Source organism: Notothenia rossii, assembly GCF_949606895.1.
Source record: "Notothenia rossii genome assembly, chromosome: 11".
NCBI classification, from domain to species: domain Eukaryota; kingdom Metazoa; phylum Chordata; class Actinopteri; order Perciformes; family Nototheniidae; genus Notothenia; species Notothenia rossii.
The window spans coordinates 49,168,023-49,193,914 of record NC_136910.1 but is presented as its reverse complement, the minus strand read 5'-3'; the positions used below and the strand labels follow the sequence as shown (position 1 = coordinate 49,193,914).

General features: G+C 40.3%; 1 protein-coding gene across 2 annotated transcripts in view; it reads right to left on the bottom strand.

Annotated features, from left to right (window-relative positions):
- The window catches only part of plppr1 (phospholipid phosphatase related 1), a 43,040-nt gene that overhangs the window by 2,919 nt on the left and 14,229 nt on the right, over positions 1 to 25,892 (bottom strand). For both annotated transcript variants that reach the window (XM_079658959.1, XM_079658958.1), the window contains exons 3-6: positions 15,563 to 15,751; positions 8,599 to 8,731; positions 5,084 to 5,334; positions 2,565 to 2,741 (exon numbers count right to left, since the gene is read on the bottom strand). In XM_079658959.1, the coding sequence (XP_079515085.1) occupies positions 2,565 to 2,741; positions 5,084 to 5,334; positions 8,599 to 8,731; positions 15,563 to 15,751 (750 nt within the window). The remainder of the gene's footprint in view (positions 1 to 2,564; positions 2,742 to 5,083; positions 5,335 to 8,598; positions 8,732 to 15,562; positions 15,752 to 25,892) is intronic.

Here is a 25,892-nt window from a genome sequence, read left to right as displayed (position 1 = left end):
GCCTGAGGGGGAATCCCCCTCACCCCAGGCCAACCATGCCCTCGGGCCGTGGAAAAGGAGAACATTTAGCGGGGGGATTCAGCGCTAAAGGATGCTGAAGCTGACTTTGTTCGTCGCAGTTCATGGACAGTGCTTCTCTACTGAACCCAGACACAATAAACAGCTGGGCAAGAATCTAAGGAGATACTCAAGCATTACTGTTCCATCAAAACAAAAACATTGATTCTTTCCTAAATGTCTGCCACAGGGAATCTAAGCAACTGACTACCTGTTGTTTCCACAAAACTGTTTTCATCTTCCCTTGAACAAAACCTTTTAAGCTACAACCAATCTTCTCTTCAAATGCCTAACATGTTGGTTTCCCCTGTCTTGTTTTTACTCGGCTGAAACGCATCCCTGAAGACCAAGTACGACTGCTTTCTATCCATTGTTGTACTCTGCCATCCATGCTAAGACAATCTGGGCCAAGCTGCCATCTTTTGTCTCTTGTGAGGAAAATGTCATATGGTTGCTGTTGTTGTGGAAATGTTGGAAAAATCTCTTACCAAAGGATCTAATTATACCAAGGAAACTAGGTCCGGATGGATCTAATTCATTACCTATGTTTCTGGTTTTCAGATAACTCATTATAGGATCTTACATCAAATATACAGCAATTTTACATACCTTTTAATGGCTTGAATTTAAGGGTTTCGTTTGGAAGACATTTCAAATTCCAAAGAGCTTTGCTTCTAGCAGACCTGGCAGGCAGTCAGCATACGCCCATGAGTTGTCTTGGATCAAGTGGACACCTCTGTTTCCAACATTACTCTGAAGCTCCAGAAGCAGAAGCTTAAGATTGATCCCTCAATCTCCTTGCAGGACAATGTTCGTGTAACACCAAAGGCAGCTGCTGTTTGAAGAGTCCATTTAGATCTCCTCACTGTCAGCACTGAACCACAGGGATTTGAGCTACACCTGCTTTCTTCTCTCTTTGAACCAATTCATTTTCTTCAAGATGGCAGTCCGTCATATCGCCTCAGTGTTCAGATGACAAGACCTTGATGAGCTTCATCAGAACCATTGGGGTCAGTGTGAAGTCAAAAGGCGGGCCTCTTCATTTGATTATAAGCTGGAACTGAACAGGTTCAAAACTGCTGAGGTGACGGTTGACTATCTCGTGTTCGTCATTCCCTGGAGACAACTAACTCAATGTATGTCAATTTTTATGGATGAATCATTAAAAGAGAATATCCTTCATTAAAGAGCGGAGCCCTATGGCTCCTCCTCTTCAAGGTCCAAGGACTAGCTGCTTCATTTTTTCATTGTAACGCTCACCCTTGAAAAACCCCACAGGATTTCAACCCCTCCTAGCCATCCCGTAGAGCTGTCTTGAATACTCACTACTTTGATTATTCCTAACCCTTATTCTACCACACATTTGGTTCACCAATCCTTTTTCACTACAAAGGTAATTTGCAAAAACAGTTTAGGGGCTAATCCTAACCCCAACCGTAAGCATTGGCAAAATGTTCAAAAAGATACAGCGATGTACAAGCAGGTCTAACAAGACATATGCAAATCATTGTCTTCTTGCTCAAGGTGCTAAGTAAGCCAGTAGTTCTTGCATATCACATAGGAAAGCCGAAGGATGTTGCATATGACATGCTCATTGAATTTTCATCCATAGATATGACTCTATCGGTGGCAATGTTGGTCTCTCAGTTTCTTGGCTAACCATTTTTTCTCCATACTGAAATGCGAACAAATATTGATTGCATTCAAATTTGGTACCGACATTAAGGGTCTCCAGAGGATAGCTATTGATTTCAGTGTTTCCTGTACTTCCGGCTTTCAAAATTATTGTAGTCTTTATTGAAAGCCGAAAGCCCTCAAAACCAGGAAGAACAATATATAACTTGTTGTTATGGTAATGGATTCAATAGGACAGATCACTGTAACCCTACATCGTGAACGCACCCACTTTTTCAAACTAGTGTTTACCTCAACTTTCTTCTCACTTTAAATACCCTTCCTCGTTGATCTCAGCAGAAATCCAGGTGCCACCTCAGCTTTTTCCTCTCTTCTCTTCCTTCCCCCAAATCAGCCAATCCTTTTTCCCTCTATCCTTACTCACCTGCAACTGAACCTCCTTCAAGCTTGGTATAAAGCGCCCTTCATCCTGTTTCTTATCTTAACTCTTTCTATCACCTGTTCACACACTTCTCTCTTAAATGTCTTTACCATAAAAGTGTTCAGGAACTCATTATACACAGAACTCTATTGACACATACACTATCTGGTATCTGCAAACACTTAAAAACGTCACAAAATATCAACAAAAAATAATAATAATACAAAGAAATGCTTTGTTTTTAGGGACATTAATTTGCATTCAGACTGACTAGGACTGCAACCCTGAATTAATCATGTAATTACTTGTTTGGGACAGTTTCAAAAAGGAGCTGGAAATTATCATTTGAAAATAAATTATGACCAGATTAGACCTCATAATAATCAAAGTCACTCTCCTTCTCCTTTAATCCCCTCTCCCCAAACCTTTCTCTCTCTTCCATCGTCCTCACCAGAAACAGAGCGACGGCTGATCCCAGTATAAATCCGGCCACCACGTCCGAACAGTGGTTCCGGTACTCTGAGACTCGGTTGAGGCCGGTGAGGAAGGCCGAACAGAGCGTGCCCAGACAGAGCACAGGCTTGGCCAAACGGCTGGACTTGGTCTTGATGGTGCTGGTGATGTACATCTGGAAAAAAGACAGAGGGCAGATTTAATCAGACTTTGAAAAACAAAAAAAAGTTATTTATTATGCCCCAAAGGTTTAACTAGAGCTTCTGTATCAGAGACAATCTCCTGTTGAGCACCTGGAGTTATTCCCACAGGAGTATAATCAAATATTTTACTATTGCATGAGAGCACAAAGCCTCCATTGCATAGCAAAACGGTTTGGAAAAGATGTCAAAACCTTACGTCATGTGAGTGAAATATCTCTTCAAAACAAAAAGGTTTTTTTACAAGGGATAACAGAGGAACCTTCTAACTGAGAGTGAGAGGTGTGAGAAGACTTTCAGCATTTAAAACGGACACTTAGTATTCCTACATGTTCTCACTTCTTGAATTTTAACCTTCTCCCACGCCAGATCGTGGAGTTCAAAACTCATTTTAATCAACAACCTGTCCTTGCATTCCTTTTGCTCCCGCTGATCAAATCTGCACTTCTGCTTTCGTATTTCATTTTCAGCAGCTGAGCCCCTGTATCACCCCTATTTTAAACACAAGCTTATTAAAAAAATAAGCCAATTTTCAAAAAATGCCTGAAGGTTTTATAAACCATTCCTCCTTTCCTATTCGTTCATCATGTTTATACCAAACTAGCTTATGCAAAGTAATGTATAAAACTTTAATCAGTCCTGTTCAAAACGTTGTATTTAGTTCCGATTGTTTGGATGTTGTGTTTACTGTTCCGAAAAGTGTTCACAACTAGATGTTAAATAATTACATTCTGTCCCGAATGACTAACTGTGGGGCAACAAGTACACTTGACATTGATTTTTAATTAAACTGTGCTCCTGTTTTGAAGAAGAAAAAAAGTGTTTACACTATTATGTGGGACTAATTTAAATTACTAGAACAACAACTGCAAACCAAAAAAAAACATTGGTGCTGAGCCTTTGTTTTTGTATTGTATACTTAATTACATGTATGTCCTATTAAAATCCTAATTTGATTTTAACTTTACTTTATATTTACTTAATATACTTAGAATCAGCCTTGAAACAGCATATTAAAAGATACAACATTTAGTTAATCATTTGAATAGCTCTTAATTTGCAAAGTTAACCTTATTATCCTCCAAAGCAGCTGTTTTCAAAGTGTGAGGCGCACCTCCCCGGGGGGGCGCCAGAGAGCTTCAGGGGAGGCGCAGCGTGAGAAAAAAATAGGAGAAACAGTGAAATCTAGCTAGTTAACTTCAGCTAACTTTATGCGAGCGGCAACATGGATCGATGTAACCTAAAGTGAGAGAGGAGACAGCGTCTGGCAGAAAACGGAGAAAGTATGACCACGATTAGTTGAAGCTAGGATTTTCATGGACCGGTCGTGGCAGGGACGGACTGGCCATCTGTGTGTTCTGGAGAATCACATAACGGCCGGTCGTCAGCAGGCCGTTGACGGCCGGCTCGGTTCGCTGACGGCCGGCACCGCCCTTTATTTTAATTGTAATAATACGTACTTGTATCAAAAGCAAGTACCGGTCAAGGCTGAGGATGATCTGCGTTTATTCCTGTCTACATTTGCATCCCCGCATAATCCGCCTGTACGCATCAAAGACGCAGACCCATTGTTCCCCCCTAAAGTAGGGGTGAGTCAGTTTAATGAGGAGGCAAAGTTGACGTTCAGTGAGTTGCCGGAAGCATATAAGGATTCATCCACGATGTTGAAAATGTTAAAAATGTTTAAAAAAAAACGTTTAAAACATAAAGATAAAAAGGTTTTAAAAAGTTATTGTTTAATGTTTTAAGGAGGTGATGCTACTCAGCCAATCAAATCGGTGCAGTCAGTGAGTCAGCACGATAGATTCAAACACACACACAGATACGAGACAAGAGGAGAGAAACAGTCGGAGTAATTTCAAATGGCGTGCTCAAAAAAGAGAAAGGTAGACAGCGAAAACAGAGCATTTAATGACATTTTCTCTTACTGGACCTCTTTGAAATGCAATTGAATGCCCCTGCATTATAGCAACAACAACAATAATAATAATAATAATAATAGCAATAATATTTGGGAGGGGGGGCGCGGCTGTTCTTATGTTCTACTGTATCAGGGGAGGCTCACCTTCACACACTTTGAAAACCCCTGCTCTAAAGGAAAACTGTTCTCAACTTAAAACGTAATTAAAGTCAAATGGTCTTTTATGTATTTTATCTACTTGTGTCAAAGCAATATACAACAAATGTAAGAAAACATGTGAGTTCTTCTGATGTCTAAAAATGGAAGGAATATGGTGAGAAGACGACACCTTAGCATATGGAACACAATATACGATGGTAAACTTCATTAAAGTGTCTACTGTGCCCTTTGTCTCACCGTCAGGTAAACAGCCGAGTAAACACTCAGCGAAGCGTCCTTGGATGGGAACGACCGGCGAGCACTTTCCACAGCAACGGGGTTCCCGGTGCAGATGTTGCCGTTGATGATGAACTGGTGATTAAAACGACACTCTGTGCCGGTGTAGTTGGGCTTACAGACGGACAGGAAGTAGGGCGAGAGACCTCCTGTCACCACCTGGCCCGCGTTGACGAAGATGTCCGTGGCAAACAGACCGAATGCGAACACACCTGGGGCACAAAGACACACAATGAGGAATTATAGCCCATTAAAACCATTAAGGACATTAAGACATCACGGGAAAAACTTTAAAAGCTTTGGTGCTATCACCTTATATCCAGGGTTAAATTGGCCTGTGACCATGTGGCTCCCAGCTCTGGCACTTAAGCTCCCAACTGTCATTAGGCAGAGTTAAACCCCAGAATGTCTAATGTTAAAATTATTCCAAGAAAAACGGTGGAACTTAAAATGCAAATTGTATCGATTTTGCATTCATCATGAAATCTTGGTTCAAAGTTAATCGGGAAAGGAAAAAAAGAGTGGACAATAGACAGAGAAAGAAACATAAACGCACAGAAAAAAAAACCACCTCTTATATGAATGATTGCACTGACACTTTCAGCCCACCAACCCTGACCAATGTCTGCGTCTGCATTCCTTTTGCTGTGAAATATGACTGCTGATTATCTGGCCTGCTTAGCCATGAAATTACTCTGCTTTGTATTCTCATCCAGTGGGGGGGGGGGGGGAGGTTAGAGGGCTGAGTGTGCTAGTGAGGGGTACAGGGACACGATTGTGTGAAGGGCATCGTTGAGGGAAAACGGAGAGGGGGAATTAGGGTGAGAGGAGAGGAGATGGGAGGGAGAGGGAGAAAAGCCCCAGTGATCCTACAAATTTGAGAGATTGCCCGGGAGCAGACGGTTGTATAAATCACAAAAATTGCTTAATGAATGTCTGATGAGTGTTTTATAAATTGAAGGGATATTATTTAAAAATGAACAATACGGATATGATTGCGCCAGGAAAGTCCAAGCGCCGACCTCAATTACTGGAACAGATAGCTGCAACGAGTCTGTCAGTTTGCCCAGTGCAACACGAGCTGTGGGGCTGTCAAAATTAAGATTCAAAGTCTGAGCTGGATGTGAGCTCTTTTAGAAAAAGTGATACAGGTGTGGAAGTTACAACTCTTACATGAGGTGTAAAGCAGCCCCATGTATCGCCACTATAGGATGCAACGTGTTTGATAAAGATGTTTCAGAGGGGAATGTAGTTTGAGAAAGAATCTACAGTACATGCATCACGGCTGGACTAGATCCCAATTGGCTCCCTTCACTGAAGAAATCGGGCCAGCTTGCTGTCTTTAAATTCAAAAGCCTCAACAAGCAAGTTTATCCTGAGATCGGGTTTAAATCAAAGCAGATGGTGCGTTCCACCAATGAGGATCCAATTCAGCATAATTGGAAGGGCACCTGGACGCCAACATCGTCAATCTTGCAATGTGTATTCGCTCCTCTATATCGAATTCGCTCCAAAAAAAACGAATAGGTTCCCCCTTGGCCAATGCTCCACCATTTTACCAAGTTTCATGAGGATTGGGCCAGTTGCTTGCATGCTATCCTTCTGATCACTATTAAACAAACCTTAAATATAATCTCCTTGGCAGTGCTAACCAGTTTCAATTAAACAACAGATGTTTTCCCCAAGAGTGTGAGCTTTGGTTTTCGCTCTGCATTCTCAGGGTTCCTGCTCTAGCCCGAAGATATGCAGGTGACGTTAATTGGAGTCTAAATTGCCTATTGGTGTGAATGTGAGCGTGAATGGCTGTCTGGTTGTCAGGTTGTGATTGACTGGCAAACTGTCCAGGGTGCTCCACGTCAGATGGGATTGGCTCTAGCTATCCGCGAGCCTCTAAGGATAAGCAGTAACAAATAATGGATGACAGATGGATGGTGTACCAGCGTAAACTCTAGAGGAATATAAACAAACCAATATTCATCCTTTAAAATGGATGTACATCGGTATTAAGTCTCCGTAATGTAAAATTGTTCACAAGAACTAGGCGTATGTGTTTGCAACTGTTGACAAACTGTACAAAAAGCCTTATATTATAAATGTTAAATGCAGCCCAGGGATCACTTAAGCCAAGCTCATTGCCTATATCTAATGGGAAACACACTATAACTTTATGGTCTCGAACCATGTAATCATTTAAGGCAAGATTACGCTGTGTGTACTAGGAGACATTTTGGGTCAAACTTGGTGATGTGATTAATTGGCCTTAATTTCTTTTTAATACATTTTGGATTCCTAGTTGTTTTACTTAAAGGGACCATATTACGCTAGACAGTGGTGGAAGAAGCTGCCGTATCCTCACCCCTGGCTGACCTTGTTAACCTCATCTTGTGAACTCTCTCATTTCGTCCTTCACTGTGCATCGACCAGTCTGTGACACAACAGAGACATTTCCCATCCCGTCGTGTATCATGTTATTCGTAGTTTTGTGATTGCTTGAAGAACCCATGTGTCGGTCCACTGCTTACATTCCCCGTGTTCCTTTCCCTCTTTTTTCCTTTTCAGCATATATTAGTCCCTTTTACATGATGCTGGAGGTGTTTCAAACATCAGAACATCACACAACAGATTGATCTTAAATACAAGAATCTTCAAGCTGTGATTCATCAGGGTCACTCTTAACATGTCTAGCTTTTTGCGTTGGAGCTCCCCTCGCAGGTGATTGACGGAAGCCACATTCAACTGTCAGCTGTGATATACAGTATGTTGCTTCCTGGTTAAGAGCTTACTGAAGGACTGTGAAAGCCACATTGGAAATCCTGATGTTATAGATGTATTGTTTACTGTGCTAATAACCTCATAAACTGAGCTTGCATTGACTTGAAACAGCAGAAGAAACGAGGCTGAAGACAAAGCATCTTAGTGTCACTGCGATATGAATGTGGATGTGATGACTGAAGAGCATACAGTCCTGCTTTTTAATAATTATGTTTTTGGGTAGCTCCAAAAAACACAACTGCCTAACATAATAATACAAAATAATAAGCAACCATCTGAACACTCCCCAACCCACTAACTTTATGTGTTTCAGTCGTACAAATGCCAGGACAGAGGACTCAGCCAAGGACACACAGGGACTGAGCACCCAGAGGCCTGCTGGTGCCTCATGGTTTCATCTTATTCATGTTGAAAAAAGGTTGGGAAACATATTCTGTCATAGTTTTGATTAACAATCAAGGGACGTTATCCAAATTCTCCAGACTGTTAAAAACTGTTATACCATCACCAACAACCTCTATTTAGCTTTCTGTGTGTGCTAAAAGATACAAACTTTAAAAAAAGGTTGCCCATGTGTACGTATGAAAGGCACGCATGCATTATCTACATGTGTGCGTGAGTTATTTCTCAACCTGTAGTTGCTAATACATTGATCCGCATGAAGGAGCTTAGGGCAGTTTGACATTATTGGCACGAAAACTTACCTACGAAGCGTACGATGCGGCGTACAAGGGGGTTGAGGTAACAACAGTCTCCTGTCACAATAGTTTTCTCCTGGGCCAGGAGAGCTTCCCTCGTCGATTTCATCACATACATGGACACCTCTCCGACAAAAATCTGCACACAAAGACACGGAAAATGTCAGAGAGGGATACAAAAAATAGGACTACATTTAGACAGAATGGCTGACAGAGAGAAGGAAGAATATAAAATATCTAGTTAGGCATGCTATTAAAGGGAAACGGGACATGTTGCCCCTGTCAAGCCTGTGTACATAAACCACTGTGTCTTAATGTAGCCTTTCTACAGGTCCATTATATTTTGGACATTACATCAGGTCTAATGGAAAAAAACGCTGCTGGACAAACACGATGAAACTCATCGCCGACCGCCTTAGGTGATGCAGGCTGCTACGAAAATGTATGTGTGTTTATGTGCAAGATCGTGTGTGCATACAGCGTTTGTGTGTTCACGTGGTTTTGTGTTTGGTGTGTTGGTGTTTGTAACAGAGTTTGTTTCAAGCCAAAGATAACAAAACTCCTGTGTTTTCCTCCACCTCCCGTATGCCTTTTTATCAACAACATGTTCATTTGACCTCATATGTTATATACGAGCAGTGGAAGCAGCTGGTTTTTGAAAAATAGTGAAAAAGACTGCGGCATCCACATGAAAAGGGTACAAAATCAATGCCGTGGATTCAATCCTGTCAACATAAATACGACAGAATTATTCTTTTCAAACCCATTTTTCTACTCGATGATGACAGACAGAAAAGCATGCAAATACCAATTGAAACTCCCTTAAATGCATCGTGACAGAATAAATATATATATAAATATCGACCCAGAAACATCGGTCTTCAAAGGCTACGCAACCAAAAAAATACCCTTTATCTTCAAACGGTGTGAGCCTGTTGAAGACAGGCAACTTGTGTCATGTCAAATTGTGTTTTTTTGGCAGAGGAGGGTTAGTGTAAGCGTAACAGAAAACACATTTGCTACAGGCTATAAATATTGGATAGTTAAAAAGAAAAGTTAATGATCTGAAAGGCAAAATGATTCATGGGGTTATTTAAGCATCGTGTATATCACATAATGAAAGTCAATGTATTAGTTTGCTTGACTTCTGTTTGAAGTATGCATAGGCAAAGAGATCTATACTAGTTTTGATTTGAAATATATGTCAGTTAACTATGAAGGAAGCTCAAGGAAATGCCCAACTTAAAATAGCTTTATTAAAACAAGAATATTTCCTTCAGCTCCTTTAAATGCTAATAAAAGTGAGTCATTTCCCTGATAGGTTTCTCTAAATGATGACTTTGACCTTTTTTAAGCAACTACTAATTGCCTTGAAGTATTTGTCTCACTAGAGTCTGCCTCAGCCCTGAAAAGATTAGCTACCACTGACTGATCTTCTTATTTCAGCTCATGTGACCCCCACTCTCCTATGTACACATCAAGAAACTGAACTGAACTGACTGGAAACAACTATCTCAAAATGTAATGTCAGAAAACTCGCTAACAACTCGGCATTTAACTGAAACTGTGTACTGTCTGAGCAGAAAACGAAAAGCTTGAACAATTACTAATTATTAGAGTTTTTTGCTTGACATTAAATTAAAAGAACAGACTTCTTACACTGTCCCTTACAAAAGTGTAACGGATTTATGGAGCTTTGGTCTGCAATACTGTTGTAAGACCATCATTTTGAGTGCCTAAAATGATGGACAGTGACCGCCCACAGTGTTAGGGAGAACTTTTTTTGTATGGGTTTCACGTTTTTATTCACTTACATATTAAATGTGACAACTGTCCCCTGTGGAAAACCATTAATGATTCATGGTGTGGTTCCCTCCATCTTACTGGCTGCCAAAAGTCAGAGATTTTTTGAAAAATAATCAAGCATGTAGCCTGAGGCAGCAGAAAACTTTTCGTGATAGTTTACAAGCTGATAGTGTCAAATTCCTTTTTGAATTGGAACAAAAACAATTCTTAGTATTTTAATTGGAAACTGCTGTTCATGTCCAACTTATTCACTTACTTACGTTGTGTTACGTTACATATATCTTAACTTACGCATTTAACATAAGCTACGTCAAAAGTATACACATATTTAACCAAAACCATGTTTTCTTAAATCCTAACCAGGTAGTTATTTTGTCCAAACCTAAATAAACAAAAGTTTTACAACAAATTCCAGTCGTCAGTACGCTCTGTTGTTTTAGTGACATTGGAACAGACCAATTCTGCCGTTTACGTGTTCTAAACATTGTTTTGGATTTACCCCGACTTAACCATTTGGTTAATCAATTCTCTGACAAAACCACTGCACACATCCAATTCACCTTAGCACAGTTGACAGAAAAGTTAGCAACTAACCGGTGACCATAGTGGATTAGTTAGAAATTAACTACTCAGTTTTCTTTTGAGACCAAACCAGAGCCGAAATAAAAGGAACTAGTTTCCTCACAGCAATGGATGGCCAAAACTAGGACACATGTTGAATGTTGCTTCATAATAATAATAATAATAGGCAGCTGTTAGCTCAATAACTTAATAACAACTTAATAAGGTGATAAGATGTAAAGCTGGTGTGTTAACAGCTTGTTATGCATCCCAAAAGTGAAGAAAAAATCTATTATCGTGCTTTAATGTATTCTTAATGAGCCTATTCTTTTCAGTATAGCCACCAAGACACCCATAAAAGGAAGTGGAATGAGTCATCGAGGACCTGCATTGGTATGGAAAAAAGGCATTGGCCATATTTAGAAAGAGTTTATCTTGAGTAACTTCTAAGTAATTCAGTCATAGGGGTTTCAGCTCAGTAACTCTCATTTCTCAACCACCTGTTTCCTTTGGATCCCCGCTGATCACACAACAAGAACATCATGCTTTTCATTTGGTGAGGGGTGAAGGATTTACTTTTTGGGTGTCTGTCCTTAACAGGTTTATAGACCGTTGCATCAGAACGACCCATCTAACCTCTACAGCCTCCCATTGGTCCAGCCATGTGAAACATTCGGAATAAATTACTGTCTCCCTGCTAATTGGCCAAAATCCCAGCCTTGTCATCATTAATTCTGATTGGCTGCTCTTTGGTTTATATAACGCATACGCCGACAGAGCGATATACAGTGTGAAGCGCAACTTAAGCACCTGACACAGCACTCTCAAAGGGCACAATTAAAAAGTTTGGGATGGCACAAAGATGGATAAAGAGACTAAGGCCACATATAAGCCAGTGAGAGAGCAAACAAATTGAAAGTGGGAAATGACCACCAGTGTTAAACAAAAGTTGAACAGCTGACACAGCACTCACTGAGGAAGGGTGTGTGATCAGGGGCAAGGGATTCATCTTATTAGGATTTAATGAGTTTTATATAAATACTTTTGTGTAACCATAAGAGACAAAAAATATCACACAATTTAAGAAAAAAATCTAACTTTGTGCCCGGAGTAGACTAAACAAATGTGGCATTGATTCCAAGATAGTCAATATATATATTTTTCAGCTGTGAAAAACATTGTCTGTTAAAATGATTGACCTGTCAGAACACTCCATTTATTTTATTCAGTTATGTCAGAGAAGGTTTCTCATTTCTCTAATTTCCCCTCTTCGACTCCTCGAATCCTCGGTCCTCCGGTAGTGATCCTGAAATGGATTTCAGCGCGCCATGTTGAAGGACATCTCATTTCTCTAAATGGATCCTCCGCGGATGTATTTCCGGCAACGGTGTTGTTAAAAGAGTCGTGACGCACTGCCCGACTTATCTCAACCAATGACAGCTCTGCATGCATCCCCTGGATATTATTGTATTAACTGCTTTAATCAAGACGCAATGTTTACATTGAGAACAGCTGTGAGGTCCGTGCAGAAAGCAGTGCAGTGTGTATAATATACATCACTCAGTATAAAGTTATTATGAGAGTGCTTGCATACTTGTTTGATTCTGAAATATATATAAATATGTATGTGTGTCTTTGTGTGTATATGTCCGCATCTGTAGCCTGTTATTGTCTCATTATACCACACTGTCAATTCATTAAAGTATATAAGTATATATATATATAATAAGTCGTCATGAACACAGTTCTGTCTATCAGACAGAGTGCTGCTGTGCCTCCTGTCATCATTGATGGACGTCTCTTTAAAATGACTGCTCAGAGGAGAGGAGTTCTCATTTCTCTAAACGCCTGGTGCTTCCAGTCCTCTCTCCTCGGTTCCCCTCCTCGACTCCTCCGCTCGCATGTCCTGTGGGTGGGACTAAGACACGAGGAGGGGAGTCGAGGAGGGGAATTAGAGAAACCTTCAGAGTGAGTGCTTGTGTTTCTTCTTTAGCGTCTTCACGCCAAGTAGCTACAAGGAGTGAATTCAAACTGCAACTAGTTCAATTCAAGTGACAGTCATCCAGGTTTTACATCAGAAACACCCGAAGTGTCTCAGATAATAAACACAAATAGTGGGTGACACAAAGTGAATGAATGGGTGGCATGTGTCCAGGGAGCAGACATCTTTAACGATCCCATCCCAGATTAAGTGCCTCTTGAAATCGTAATAGAACAGGAGGCTGTCTCTTTGCAGAAGAACCTGGGATATCAATATGGGAAACATACAGTACACTGCTAAAAGGGCACTCTAGGATTATAAACTACATTTTATATTTCATATGACTTGTGGTACTCGAGCAAGAACGGCAAATCAGATTCCATAATGACATCAAAGTATTAAGTTGTGATCAATTGGTGTAGTTACCAATGAAGAGGTATGCTTGTGGAAAGGTATTCTGACATGCCCATTCCCTTCATTTCCTACAGCATCACTGTCATCTGGCTGAGTGAAGCCAGCTGGGCAACCTTGTTAGGTACCGGGTGGAACCATCAATCAGTTTATTTATTCCTCTTTAATCAAAATGATAGGACATGAAATGACGTTTCCTGAATCAAGCTTTTGTTCTGTTGCAGTGTGTATTAACCTTTGTAATTTTGACTGATTGGGATCCGCTTGCTGTTTCGGTTACTTCCAAAGCAATGGATCAGTTCAATTAGGCAACCCCCATGCAGTGGTTTAATCCAAACAAGGAGGGGTATAAAAAGCCACTTTTGGATTGACTGTGGTTGTTTGTGGCAGCATGCTGTGAAGCTGTGTTATTTGTAGGCCTGGTTGTATGCGCTGTCTCATAGTGATTTAAGGTTTATAAGCCACCACCCATTGGTGCATGGACTTCTGCCTCATTTATGCGGATGAGTAAACTTAAACATATTTTGTAAGTGAGGACCAGAACATCTCTTTTCTGGGACTGACTTGTTCCTTGGCCTATTATGGTGAAACACTCTTTAGGATGTGTTAAGAAATGGCACTGGTAATAAGGAACTGCTTCAGAGATGAGGCCTAGTGTGTTTTGGAGTCTACAAGCATGGAGCTGAACTGACACCTAGTGGCTGAATGTTGCTACTCCTATATGAAGCGTCTGAGTCAGCAATGCAGAGATCTTGACCTACATTTATTCACAACATGTCACTCAGATTTACAATCTACTTCACAGACCCTTTTTCAGATACTTCAAAAGTTCTCGCAGGCAGCACAGGGGTAATCAATAACACTAACGCGGGTGTTGTTGACTGATACACTTAAAAGACACAGAGCTATCGTTAGCAGAGATAATTACACCTGTGTTCCTCACGCCATGACAGAGCCCATCAATGTTATGAGTTACACCTGCAGCTTTACTGCGAGGTCATACTGCTGTATATAACTATTTATATAAACTATGTACTACATGTACTTTTAGCAGTCAAAATACAAAATAATATCTTTTTTATACTACCAGGAAAAGATACATTTTCAGCAGATACAAATAAAAACTTAGTTGACAACGAATGTAACAGAGGAAGCAACGTAAGATATTTTGCTGACTATTGTCACTCAATATCACCATGGATTGATACTGAGATGTTTTGTTGGACGCGTGCGCTCTCCAATTACGACCACAACATTCTTGCTATTAATACCATTTATTAAACCACAAAAAAAACGGCGTGTGTTTGCAACACAGTCGAAAACGGTTTGCTCAATAACTTAAATACCCTGAGCCCCATTGTGCCATCTAGTGCTCAAAACAAACAAAAAAAGAGACAAATGGGCACAAGAATACCCAATTCTAAACTCTACCTTTACCCCAATTCCCACAACGAATGTAGTTTCCTGCTTGCAAAGCGTTGTGGGAGAATGCTGTCCATAAACAGCACATTGAAATCTAAAGTTAAGTATACTTGATTGTGTACCTTATCCAATGTGGATACAAAGTTAAAACGATATGAAAAATGTAACTTTATAATGACCATAAAGTATCTTTGTGGTATTGTTCAAATGTGTTGCAAACACAGCATGCATACAGAAGCAGAACACTGAGTCACCATGTGGCCTAGATTGCTAAGAATCTCAATGAGATGCTGAAACACATCATAGTCCAAGAAAATATAATGGTTTTACTAATGCAGCCCACATACACTGCTCCTTGTACACTTCACACAGCGGGTTGTACGTACAATTAGCACCAATCTTATCATCCCACCCATAAAAAGTCTTAACTCATACAGTCTGTTCGACACTTTTTCAGATATTTCAGCAGTGTGAATGTACCAAGGGTATATAGTAGACTCATAAGCAGAAGTTACGAAAAAGATAACATGCATGGTTGCTGTTCTATTCTGCATATTACGTCTTTCTATCAAATTTAAAATTCAACAGTATATATACTTATATGCACTTCCAAACACTGCCAAGTTAGCAGCATGGGTTAATGAAAGTTAAGTCTGGCAACATTTTGAGAATAAGCAGTTATTTCGATGAGCTTTTTGGTGGTTCTAGCTTCTAGTCATTTACCCTCCAGCATGGGTGGCCGGATTACCAAACTGCGCTGCAATAAAGCATAAAAAGTGTTGTACTCACGACAGCGGTGGGAGCAGCAGCCACCACGCAGTACAGGATGAGGGGGGGAATGAAGCTGGACTCCTCTGTGCCGGGGTACGGCTTCATCAGCTCGGCGTCGTTGCAGAAGAAGCCCTGCATGTGCACGCTGAACAGGTCCGTGCACTCCATGTAGTAGGCCAACAACACCGTGCCGGACATGATGACGAGCTGGAAGAAAAACATGTTGGGAAAGAGGACTTGTTAGTAGTATATCCAGAACACTGAAGTCTATAAAAAGCCCTTGAATTAGTGGTTTTACGAATGAGTCCCTGAACATCACTGTCACGTTGCTCCTCTCTCGACGTGACGTGTCTACCAGGTTTTTAAATTAAAAAACAACCGCATAAATCAACAAAAATCATCCCCCCCTTCCCTCTCTCTCCTTCTCATGCTAACTGCCTGTATACCACCATCACTTACCACCTCCTCTCCTCCCTCACCCCCTCATCCTTTTGTCCCTAACATCATCTTTTGTCTCTGGCCTCTTTTTTCGCTCTCTTTCCCAGAATTGGCTCCAGGCAATGTTGTTATTTTTTCTATATATGGTATCCTTAGTCACTGCTAACGAATCAACACTGGAATATGCAATGCAAGGCGTTGCACAGCAAGGCTTTTTTGTATGTGCCGGTACTGCTGCAAATCAAGCCAAGGTTTGTGTATCAGAGGAAAGGGATGAGGTGTTTGTCGAGGTTATAAAGCTGCCAGATAAAAAGAAAGGACCGATAACATCACCACAACTGGAATGAGTAGGATACCTTAGTCACACAATGACAGTAAATGTTGAAATGACTATGATCACAGTGAAAATATGAATTAAGAAATGGATAATTACATAATTTATTTATCCTGCAAGAATAAATAAAGAATGACAATACTACAAATAGCTTGGACTGGATGTTATAACACATCAATTAGTCTTCTTGAAAACTGCTGTGTGCTTTAAGTATTTTAATAGAAATGCTGTTAGTTTTATGAATGATTCCTGATTCTTACAATGTGGCTATAAGCTTTTTGTAATGTTTCACCCAAACACCAGGTGTCACTATGCTACCACAGAAGGATGAGCATTGCCTCAAAAGGAGGACAACACAAATCTCATGTTGTGCACAATAACTATATCATATCATGCTGAGACCATTTTAATTATTGAACATGTTTCATCAACTACAACAGTGAGTGTTTATGGAAAAAAACTGAATGCATGTGGAGTTGAGTTTTATAAAATTTCACACAATTAATAGATATTTTTTTACTGTACAAGGCAAGACATCAAATTGTACGCTCTCTCACTACATTTCAACAAACACTGTTGATGTTTTGTGACATTACACGTCAGGGTAAATAAAACTCATTTTGTGATTTAGTTCTAGCAAGCCTCAAGTCTTGGCCCACCTCATTTAGGCTAGTATAATGTTATTAGCAGCCAGGGAGTACTGTGTATACACTACAGTACAGTAGCCACAAGTGACTATAGACAACTATGCTTTTTCCACACAGAGTCCAAATAGACACAGGAAGACAAACCCAGTGGGAAAGAATCCTAGTTCTTTGACCCAACCATTCACCTGACCTCCTTTATACACAGAAGACGTGTTCCCAGTTTTTCCGGTGTCGAACCCTGATGCTACAGTTTACAGATACCTGTATGTGATTTCTAAAATACATTCATTTTGCAAGAGAATAAAAACTGCTTCGGGTTTTCCAGAGTCAGATATTACCATAGAAGTAAAACACGCTAGAGTTCTTTTAATTTCTGTCAATACATGATGTCCTTTCAAATCAGGCAATTAGGACTAACTGTTGTTTGATGCAGTTGTAAACTCTGTAAACCAGTGAGTGTGTGTGGAGCAGACTGGACAATATGGTTGTTGGGGTTCAGACAGGGATTGGCAGGAGGGTGAGTGTGTTTACAGAGGAGAGGAGAGAAAAGTTGGCAGATCTGGTGTTCAGACAGATGGCCATATGGAGATGTCCAGGTGTGTGTTATTGGTTTCTGTAAACACAGTAAAACACACAAATTCGTCCTGAGAAACAGCCATTTTCTTATCAAGCTGTCTTTGCGGATATGGGACTTCTTCTGCTTTTTCTAAATTCTAATTAAAATATAAAAAGAAATCTGCCCAATAACTAATACAAAAAAGTATGTTTAAATATACTATTGCAGCCAAAACAGCACACAATACACTTGGATTACAACAAATGAAACATTTTGGTTACAGGCACAAATGGGTAAAAGAAGCTTACACTGATATGGGATAATTTCATGAATTTCATGTTTATCCACAAACACGTTCCAGCAGGGTAATCGGCTAAAGCATTATTCATAGGTCTCTGCTGAAAATATGTAAATTCCTATGCTTTCAGAAATGCCATGTAATACCTTGTGGGATCACCTAGCGAAGGATGTCAGGTTTACAAGGAAATACCTGAAAGGGGCTTGGGCAGATTAATAAGAGTGGAGTACACTAGCGCAGTGTTTTTCAAAGTGGGGGCCCCGACCCCCCAGGGGGCCGCTAGGGGGCGCCAGGGGGGTCAAGCAAAGTTTGAGGGAAACGGGATTTTTTCTTTTTTTAAAGTTTTTTAGATGTTATTAATAACTGAATATCTATCAATCTATGTGCCCTTTGATCCCAATCTTTTAATATGTTTTGTTTTTTAATTACACGACCGCCCTTCAAGCCAATCAGAATCGAGCTGCCGCTACTGAGAGTGAAAGTGAGTATCTGCTCAGCTTTTGGAGCAAGTGAGAGCTTGTGAATATTTCGCTCTGCAGCTGGATGAGAGCACGGATGTAGCAAATGTCGCAGAATTGCTTGCATACATCAGATTTATTTCACGAGACAACTTTGTTGAGGAAATATTATTTGTGCAAAGCACTGGAAGGTAGGACCACATGAAGAGACATTTTCCACGTTTTAGATGAGTACATCATCTCAATTGGACTTGACTGGTCTCGTTGTGTGTTCAGGTGGGGGCTATGACAGGAAAAAACGCGGAGTGACAGCTTTGATCAGGCAGAAGGCCCCAAATGTAGTGGCAATACACTGCATGCTCCATCACGAGGCACTTGTACACATCATTTTAAAAAAAATGGAGACAGGGGGGTCCCCGCCAGAGGATAATGCTATATCGGGGTCCTTGGCATGGCAAAGTTTGGGAACCCCTCTCCCTCATCGACCTTGAAGTTTAGCCTCAGTTGCACCGTGGCTGCTGGTGTGGCAGCCCAGGTTGATGAGGGAGGGGTACATGTTGTTGGAATTTTAATAAAATTCACCAGGAGAGTTTTCTTGACTAGTAGGCCTATAACGAATTCCGGTGGTTAGAGCTTAAAATAAATGAATTCAAAACATTTACCTCTCACGAAGGACCACCCTAGTACACATGTTAAACTTTAGAATGACTAACGTGATTACATTTACTTTGACCTTTCCTATATTTTGCATTTTTAAAATCATCAAAGCGTTTCATACTAAATCACTAAAGTGAAATGTGTACATTAACATGTTCTTGAATCATTTATTTACTTCACAATTCAATTTTCTCTCTATCACTCACTTCGCCTCCCTCTACTTCTCCACATTATAAATCATCAAAAGAAGTTGTAAACAAGCAGTGAGCCATTAGACATGATGAGAGTCGTCAGGCGGTGGCAAATTACCAACACAGGCCACGAGAGAGAAGCAATTTCAGCGTGTTCAGCCTTACTCTCTGCTCAGTCAGGTCTGAACATACATTAGTCAAGTGCTTCACTTAAGTACAATCTTGAGGAGCTCCTGCTTTATGTGAGCACTTCCCTTTTTAACTAGTGTACATTATACATCTACTCCATTACATTTTGAAGGCACATGGTGCTTGCACAAAAATGTTGTTACTGTATGTTCACTTTATTAAATACTTACTTTTCAGATTAGTATTATAAAATAATAAACTTAAAAAGTACAATGTATTACTTAAGCAATAGCTCACGACAGGCCGTGGTATATGCTCATTATATCACAGCTAAGGGGCGTGGTTCGGCCCGACGCTTAGCTTTCTTGTTCTTGTTCCACTTTTCAGCCCAACTGTATACTGTTTTTCTCAGGCGCGGAGGGATACTGACTTGTTGTGAAAAGTAACTTACAATTCTACCCATGGTATACGCTCAGTATATCACGGCTACGAACCAATCAGATTGCTTGATTTGACTTGTCCGTTTTATAATATGGAATAATCTACCTGCCAGTGTTTTACATAGAATTAGTCCCACCATTCCTAGATGCAATATTAGTGATGAGTAGTGACAATAATATATATTATTCTGCATAGTAAGCACTTTTACTTTGGTAGACTCATGTGGTTTAGAGGTTTAAAATGTTACTTCAGCACTTCAGTAATAACATACTGCAAGTATTGAGAAAAATATATATTTAAGGGCTCACTATAAGCCAACAAAAACATGATTCTTAGTCGAACAAAATATTGGACCAGGGGAGACGGACCAATGTTCTATTTATATACGGATAATATCTTTATCTTGGATTCTAAGGGGTCATGATCATCTGTGAAAATATGATATCATGACAACCCTATGCAATAATAACAAATTAAAAAAAGATTAGCACACCAATTGTTGAATAGTTTATTCTGATTGGTCAATCACCAAATTCTTCACTCTGTTATTTCTTCATATCAGACCGCTGCTATAAATGTGCTGTTCAATCTTTTAACCTCTACACACTGGTCCTTTCCTTAAGTTAAATATCTGAGTGCGGTACTAACAATAAGAACATACAAAAGAGTCGAGGTGCAGTGAAATCCCTGCAGGCCGGAAGCCATTTTGACTTCTTTATGAGCTGGCTTCTCTGTGACAGTTTAACACCTGCACAAGTGTCCCTTTCTCTGTAAAGCATAACTTGTGGCTTCATTATATTCCCTCCCATGCTGGCGTCATGCTGCATTAGCAGTGTGAAGGGCAGACTGACGAGACCGACCATCGTAAAAACGGTTATACAAAGTTACCGCAGCATGCCATTATCCCTCTCCCTCAATGGGTGCAATTCACATCTCTATTCAGGCAGGACATTTGGTGCAGCTATCCACCTCTGCTGAGTTTCACCACGCTACATTACTCGGTGACTTCTGGGAAAGTATATTACTTGGGAGGAGAGAACAAGAATTTCCTGCTGCCACCATTTATAAATCAATTACTTACAGGACACTAACAAAGCAAAATCTCCATTTATATTTCTTCAAACCTTGAATCTACATGTTCCCAATTAAACTGGATCACATGACTGCCTGTGGTGTTAAAGGTGTTACATATTCCCTCAACTCTATGGAGATTTACAGTTTAGGATCTGGCGTACGTATGTGTTTTGCTCACAACTTTATATTCTTCTCTATCAGCCACAGGAATCAGCAGGGATCCAGGTTTAGAAAAAGAAACTCACAAAACCAAAATCTATGCTAGCCGACAGCACATTTGGGCATATGTGTAGGCTAAATACTGATCCAACTGTTTGCTAACACATTCCTCACATCCCTCATCAACTTTGTAGGTGGTGTTGTTTCACTTGGAGTATTCAGTATGTTACGCTGCCCCAAAGTTGCATTTAAGGGCTGCCAACGTTAACGCAAACAAATCACATTACCAAGTTTGACCACAACTTCCTCTCATAATTCCAGCGCAGATTTTTATAATATATTGCATGGCAGTGAAAAGGCAAAAAATTACTGATTGGAGACCACTATACACGTGTAAGAACCGTAACTACTTGTGTTATGGCACACCTGATCCATGACAAATGGCAACTGCAATCGTTAGCTTGCATAGCTTAAGTTGCACAGGACAGGGAGATATTGGACAAAATCCCCTCTGTAGGAACAGATAGTGCTCGCAATACGATGGCAGCAGAGAGAATATTACCATACAAGCCTTTGCCCTATGTAGCACGCATTACTCAAAGGGTCATCACAGCGGCTCTCCTTGACAACTGCTTTGTAGATGCTTAAGCCAGGCGGAAATGATTGGCACCACTACATACAATATAATACATCTCATAAGTTAAAAGAAAAGCAATATAAGGTTTGAAAGAAAAAGTCAGTTGATACATTTATTAAAAGACATTACAGTCATACTTCTGACTCTACTTTGTTGCACTATTAAAACATGTTTTAGCTTTTAAATGTAACCACAATGGCTAGTCCTTAGAAAAAGTAACATAGCTTTAACTTAATGTAAAGGGTCAGATATTAAACGTCAAACTAAAGTAAGAGTTACTGTGCTCAATTCTTCTGAGATTTATAACCATATGCGATATTACTCTTTTATTTCTTTGCATTCTCTACACACAGTCAATTTCATAATAATAGAACTTCAAAGATACTTAAAAAAAAAAAACATCCCTCCCTTTCTCCAGCGCTCCCAATTTGTTCCCTTCTTTATCCCTTTACTTCCAAATCTTTTGACTGTCAGCCCCGACGCGCATCTCCTCCCTCAAACCCTGAAAACAACCAGACAAACGTTATATAAATCCAAAACCAAATCCTACTTCTTCACTTCACTGTCATGTTGCGTTAGTAGACTGCAAAGAAAAAGACTGACAGGAATGGGCATCATAGTCTGCCTCGCCCGGATTTAGACCGTGACGCTACACTTCTGTTGTCAAACTTGTCTTAACGTCACAAAGACAGCTACTTGTTTCCTTTTTTTCCAACATGAGCAAAAGCTGGGATATAGTTTTGAAAAGTCAGCTGTTAAATGGCAATGGTAACGGTTATTATGTTGTTCCTAAGTGGGTCAAATGGATTCTCTCAGGCAGACAGCTGTTACTCTTCATCCCATGGGGCATACTGTTAGTCCACACACAGATTCATACCAGTCCAACATCGCTCTCTAGGGGCGCTGCTCTGTGTACGTCCCACAGGTGTTGCTCCCTGCCCTGAGAGATCGCCTGTAAACAAGCCTGTGCTCAGGTCAAGGCGCCAGGTTGTCGAAGGCTTCTTTCTGCTACCTGTTAGTGACTTTCTGCCCTAGTCTTAAGATGATAATGGTTTTGTCCATGTTCTTGCGCCTATGCCTTATCACCTGTCAGATCTTTTGTTTTAAAGATATTATTTAGGCCAAAGAGTGGTTTTTTTTTTAGAGTTTAAAGGGGAAGACAGAGTGGAGGGCGTAGCATGAAATGTTTGGCGGGCGCAGGAGTTTAACCCGGTTACTTGGCAGCGGAAAATGCATATGGGACATCAGATCTAACCACTGAGCTATCCTGCATCCCACCTGTCTGATTTGTTTAAAAATGTATGTAAACTATTCCCCTGATAAAAGCCTATTGTAAGTATCCCTCAGGTTAAAAATCATATTGCGTCATCGCAGCTAAGAGAGTGCGACATCAAGAACAATCGTCTTTTGTTTTTTCAAAAATAATGACACCTCATTACATTATAACATCACACCAGTACGAGAGATTGAGCTAGATGAAAGAAAGAAATCGTCTGTGAAGGTTGACAGCGGGAAATTGCACAGATGATATTCAAGAGATTCATTTCCTTCCAGCCCGGTGCGGGTTGTTTTTGTAAAAGATTTCACAAGGTTTCTCAAGTCTAAGTGAGTCCTATAGATGAATGAAAGCCCGAGGCTCTTTGTATTACATAATCTCATCCATAGGGAGGAACGGGATATATCTCTTCATTCTTGACTGCTCAGCTCCACAGCTTTGCTTTTAATTAATTTCTCATAATTTTTGCAACCTTTTACATCCTGTCCCCTTAATACTTTCGTCATCATACCCATTTTATCTTTCCTTATCCTCCCTTACGTCCCATCCTCATGTTTCACTCCATCCCAGTCCTCTAATCCTATCCTTATTTATTTGTACCTTCACAGTAATGGCAAATGGCAGCAACAAATGGTAATCTTGGGGTTAAATTATGACTAAATAAACAAATCCCCACAAATAAGCATCTTCTCTGTCACACCGCCTCTGGCCCTGGAGCTGCTCCAATCAGAACGCTTTGATGCGGTCATGTGACATCACTGTCCCTCTGCCTCTGCTCTGTTCGTGACAGGCAGGGTGAGTAATATGAAGAGGGCAAACTAAATAAAGAGAGAAGGAGAAGAAAAAAAAACAGAGTATAGATAGAGAGGGGGATAATGAAGGTGACACCGTGAGGAATAGGAAGAGATGAGGGGAGAGATTGAGGGAGAAAGGAGGGAGGGGAGAGAAATGAGGATGTGACGGAGACATCAAAGAAGGAGGGACAGAGAAAACGGGGGGCTGGATGGGATGCTTTTGAGAGCGGGCTGTGAAGAACAGGGGAAGTAAGTGGAAAGGAGTCGTGAATGTTAAAGAAAGCTCGCTACTGAATGGGCTATTACATGCCTCTCTGAGGAGCACTCTGCCTGCAGTATGGAGAAAAAACATGGTGTGAGAAAATGTTTAATATATTGTGACAAAATTACACTATTACACTGGAGCTCACATTTTCCTCAATGCATCTTTTGTCAGACCGTCCGTGTCTGCAATTAGATCTACACCGTTTAGCCATACTGTACCTACAAAATCAATTGTGATCGTGAAACAATATCACATGTCATTTGTTAGACGCTTTATCCAAAGGGACTTACATACATTCAGTACTGTGGACAATCCCCACAGGAGCAATTTGGGGTGAAGTGTCTTGCCCAGGGACATAACGACATGTTGACTGCAGTGGGACTTGAACTTGCTACCCCATGATTCGAAGTCCAGCACTCTATCCACTGAGCCACAGCCGCCACAATATGAAGTAAAAAGGCAACAAAGTCCATGTAAGTAGACGTTATGGATCGATGGATGGGTCCTAAAAAATTGGACTTTGACCAAATGGAAAGAAGAGTCAATGTTGTTTTTTTGGTCATGAAACATCCGTTGTTAAGTCCCATAATGCAATGCAGGCCTTTTGATAGAGTCTCCAACCGAACCTCTGCATTGATAACTCTGACATTTTACTTGTTCTTTTTTCCATGCTCTTGAATGTCCCTTAAGAGACATAGAGGAAATTGAACAATCGTTAAATTAAATTGCTCCTTGTGACAAGTGTCCCTTAAGCAACATATTGGAAGTGAACTTGTCTCGTTTACATCACATTTAACAACAATAGAAATTTGGGGGGAAGAAAAGGCCAGAGAATAAAACTGTACTCTTTAGTTTTATTGAAGAGGAAGATATGTTCTAATTACTTCAGCCATGTGACACTGTCAACGTTCCCCTGTATGTTCTGCGCACACTGATGATATAAAGTCACAAAACAGCCATTCCTGGGATTTGAATTCTTCTCCTCAGACCCTGATGGAGTTTCATCAATAACATCTGCTCCCTGGTCTGCTTCTTTCTGGTCCAGCTGCCAGTGAGGATCAACTTTGAAGATGCACACATTGCTATGGCAACAGTGCAAGTCTCCCAAAATTGATTTTTAACACCAGATCTGATTAGCTGATGGTTTCATCATTAACAACGAGGACATTTCACAGTTTGACAGCTCACACCGCCTCAATGTCACGATTCCATTATGATAAGTTGTTAAAAAGCAATGCACTTCTAATGAAAATATGTCTTTTATTTTGTATTATTATTGTAGAAAAATGTAGATAAATGTGGGGTTTACCATCCAGATGTTAAACTGGGGATGTTGCCGCCAACATAACAATCAGTTACACATTAACACCCCCTTTAGTTACCCATCCTAATTAAACAAATTACACAGCCATGATTAGCAGTGTCCAATCGAGCATTACATACTAAGCAACAGCCAAGGCACTTGAAAGCAGTAAATGATCGGTGATGACTTCGAATGGAAAAAAACCTTTAAGCTGATTTTTCAGCAGGATATTGTTTGAAATGTGTCTATACAGTATGCATGTGTTTTATGTTACTGTCTCTCATATGCTTTAAAGGTCTGCTGCGTGGGAAGAACATTGACATTTTAATCGAGACGAGTGGGATTTCTCATAAGGCAATCATAGCGTCTATGTCTGACTTATCCTGACGAACACAAATAAGAACAGGCCATACAGTACAAGTATTTTCTGTCAGTTTCTATTACCCTTTGCTAAGTGAATACAGGAGGGTTTAAGAGGCTCTACGCTCAATTTAAGGCTCATATTTGTATGTTGTGCCTTTACTGTGACATGTTTACTTTAACGCTCTAAAAGATCTTTATCTTTCTCATACTGTCACTTTTCACACTGTCTGAAACCAGAGCCCAGTTTGCTCTGATTGGTTAGCTGGCTGGCTCTGTTGTGATTGGTCAACCACTTAGAGATGTCCCTCCCTTTAGCATATCATAACAT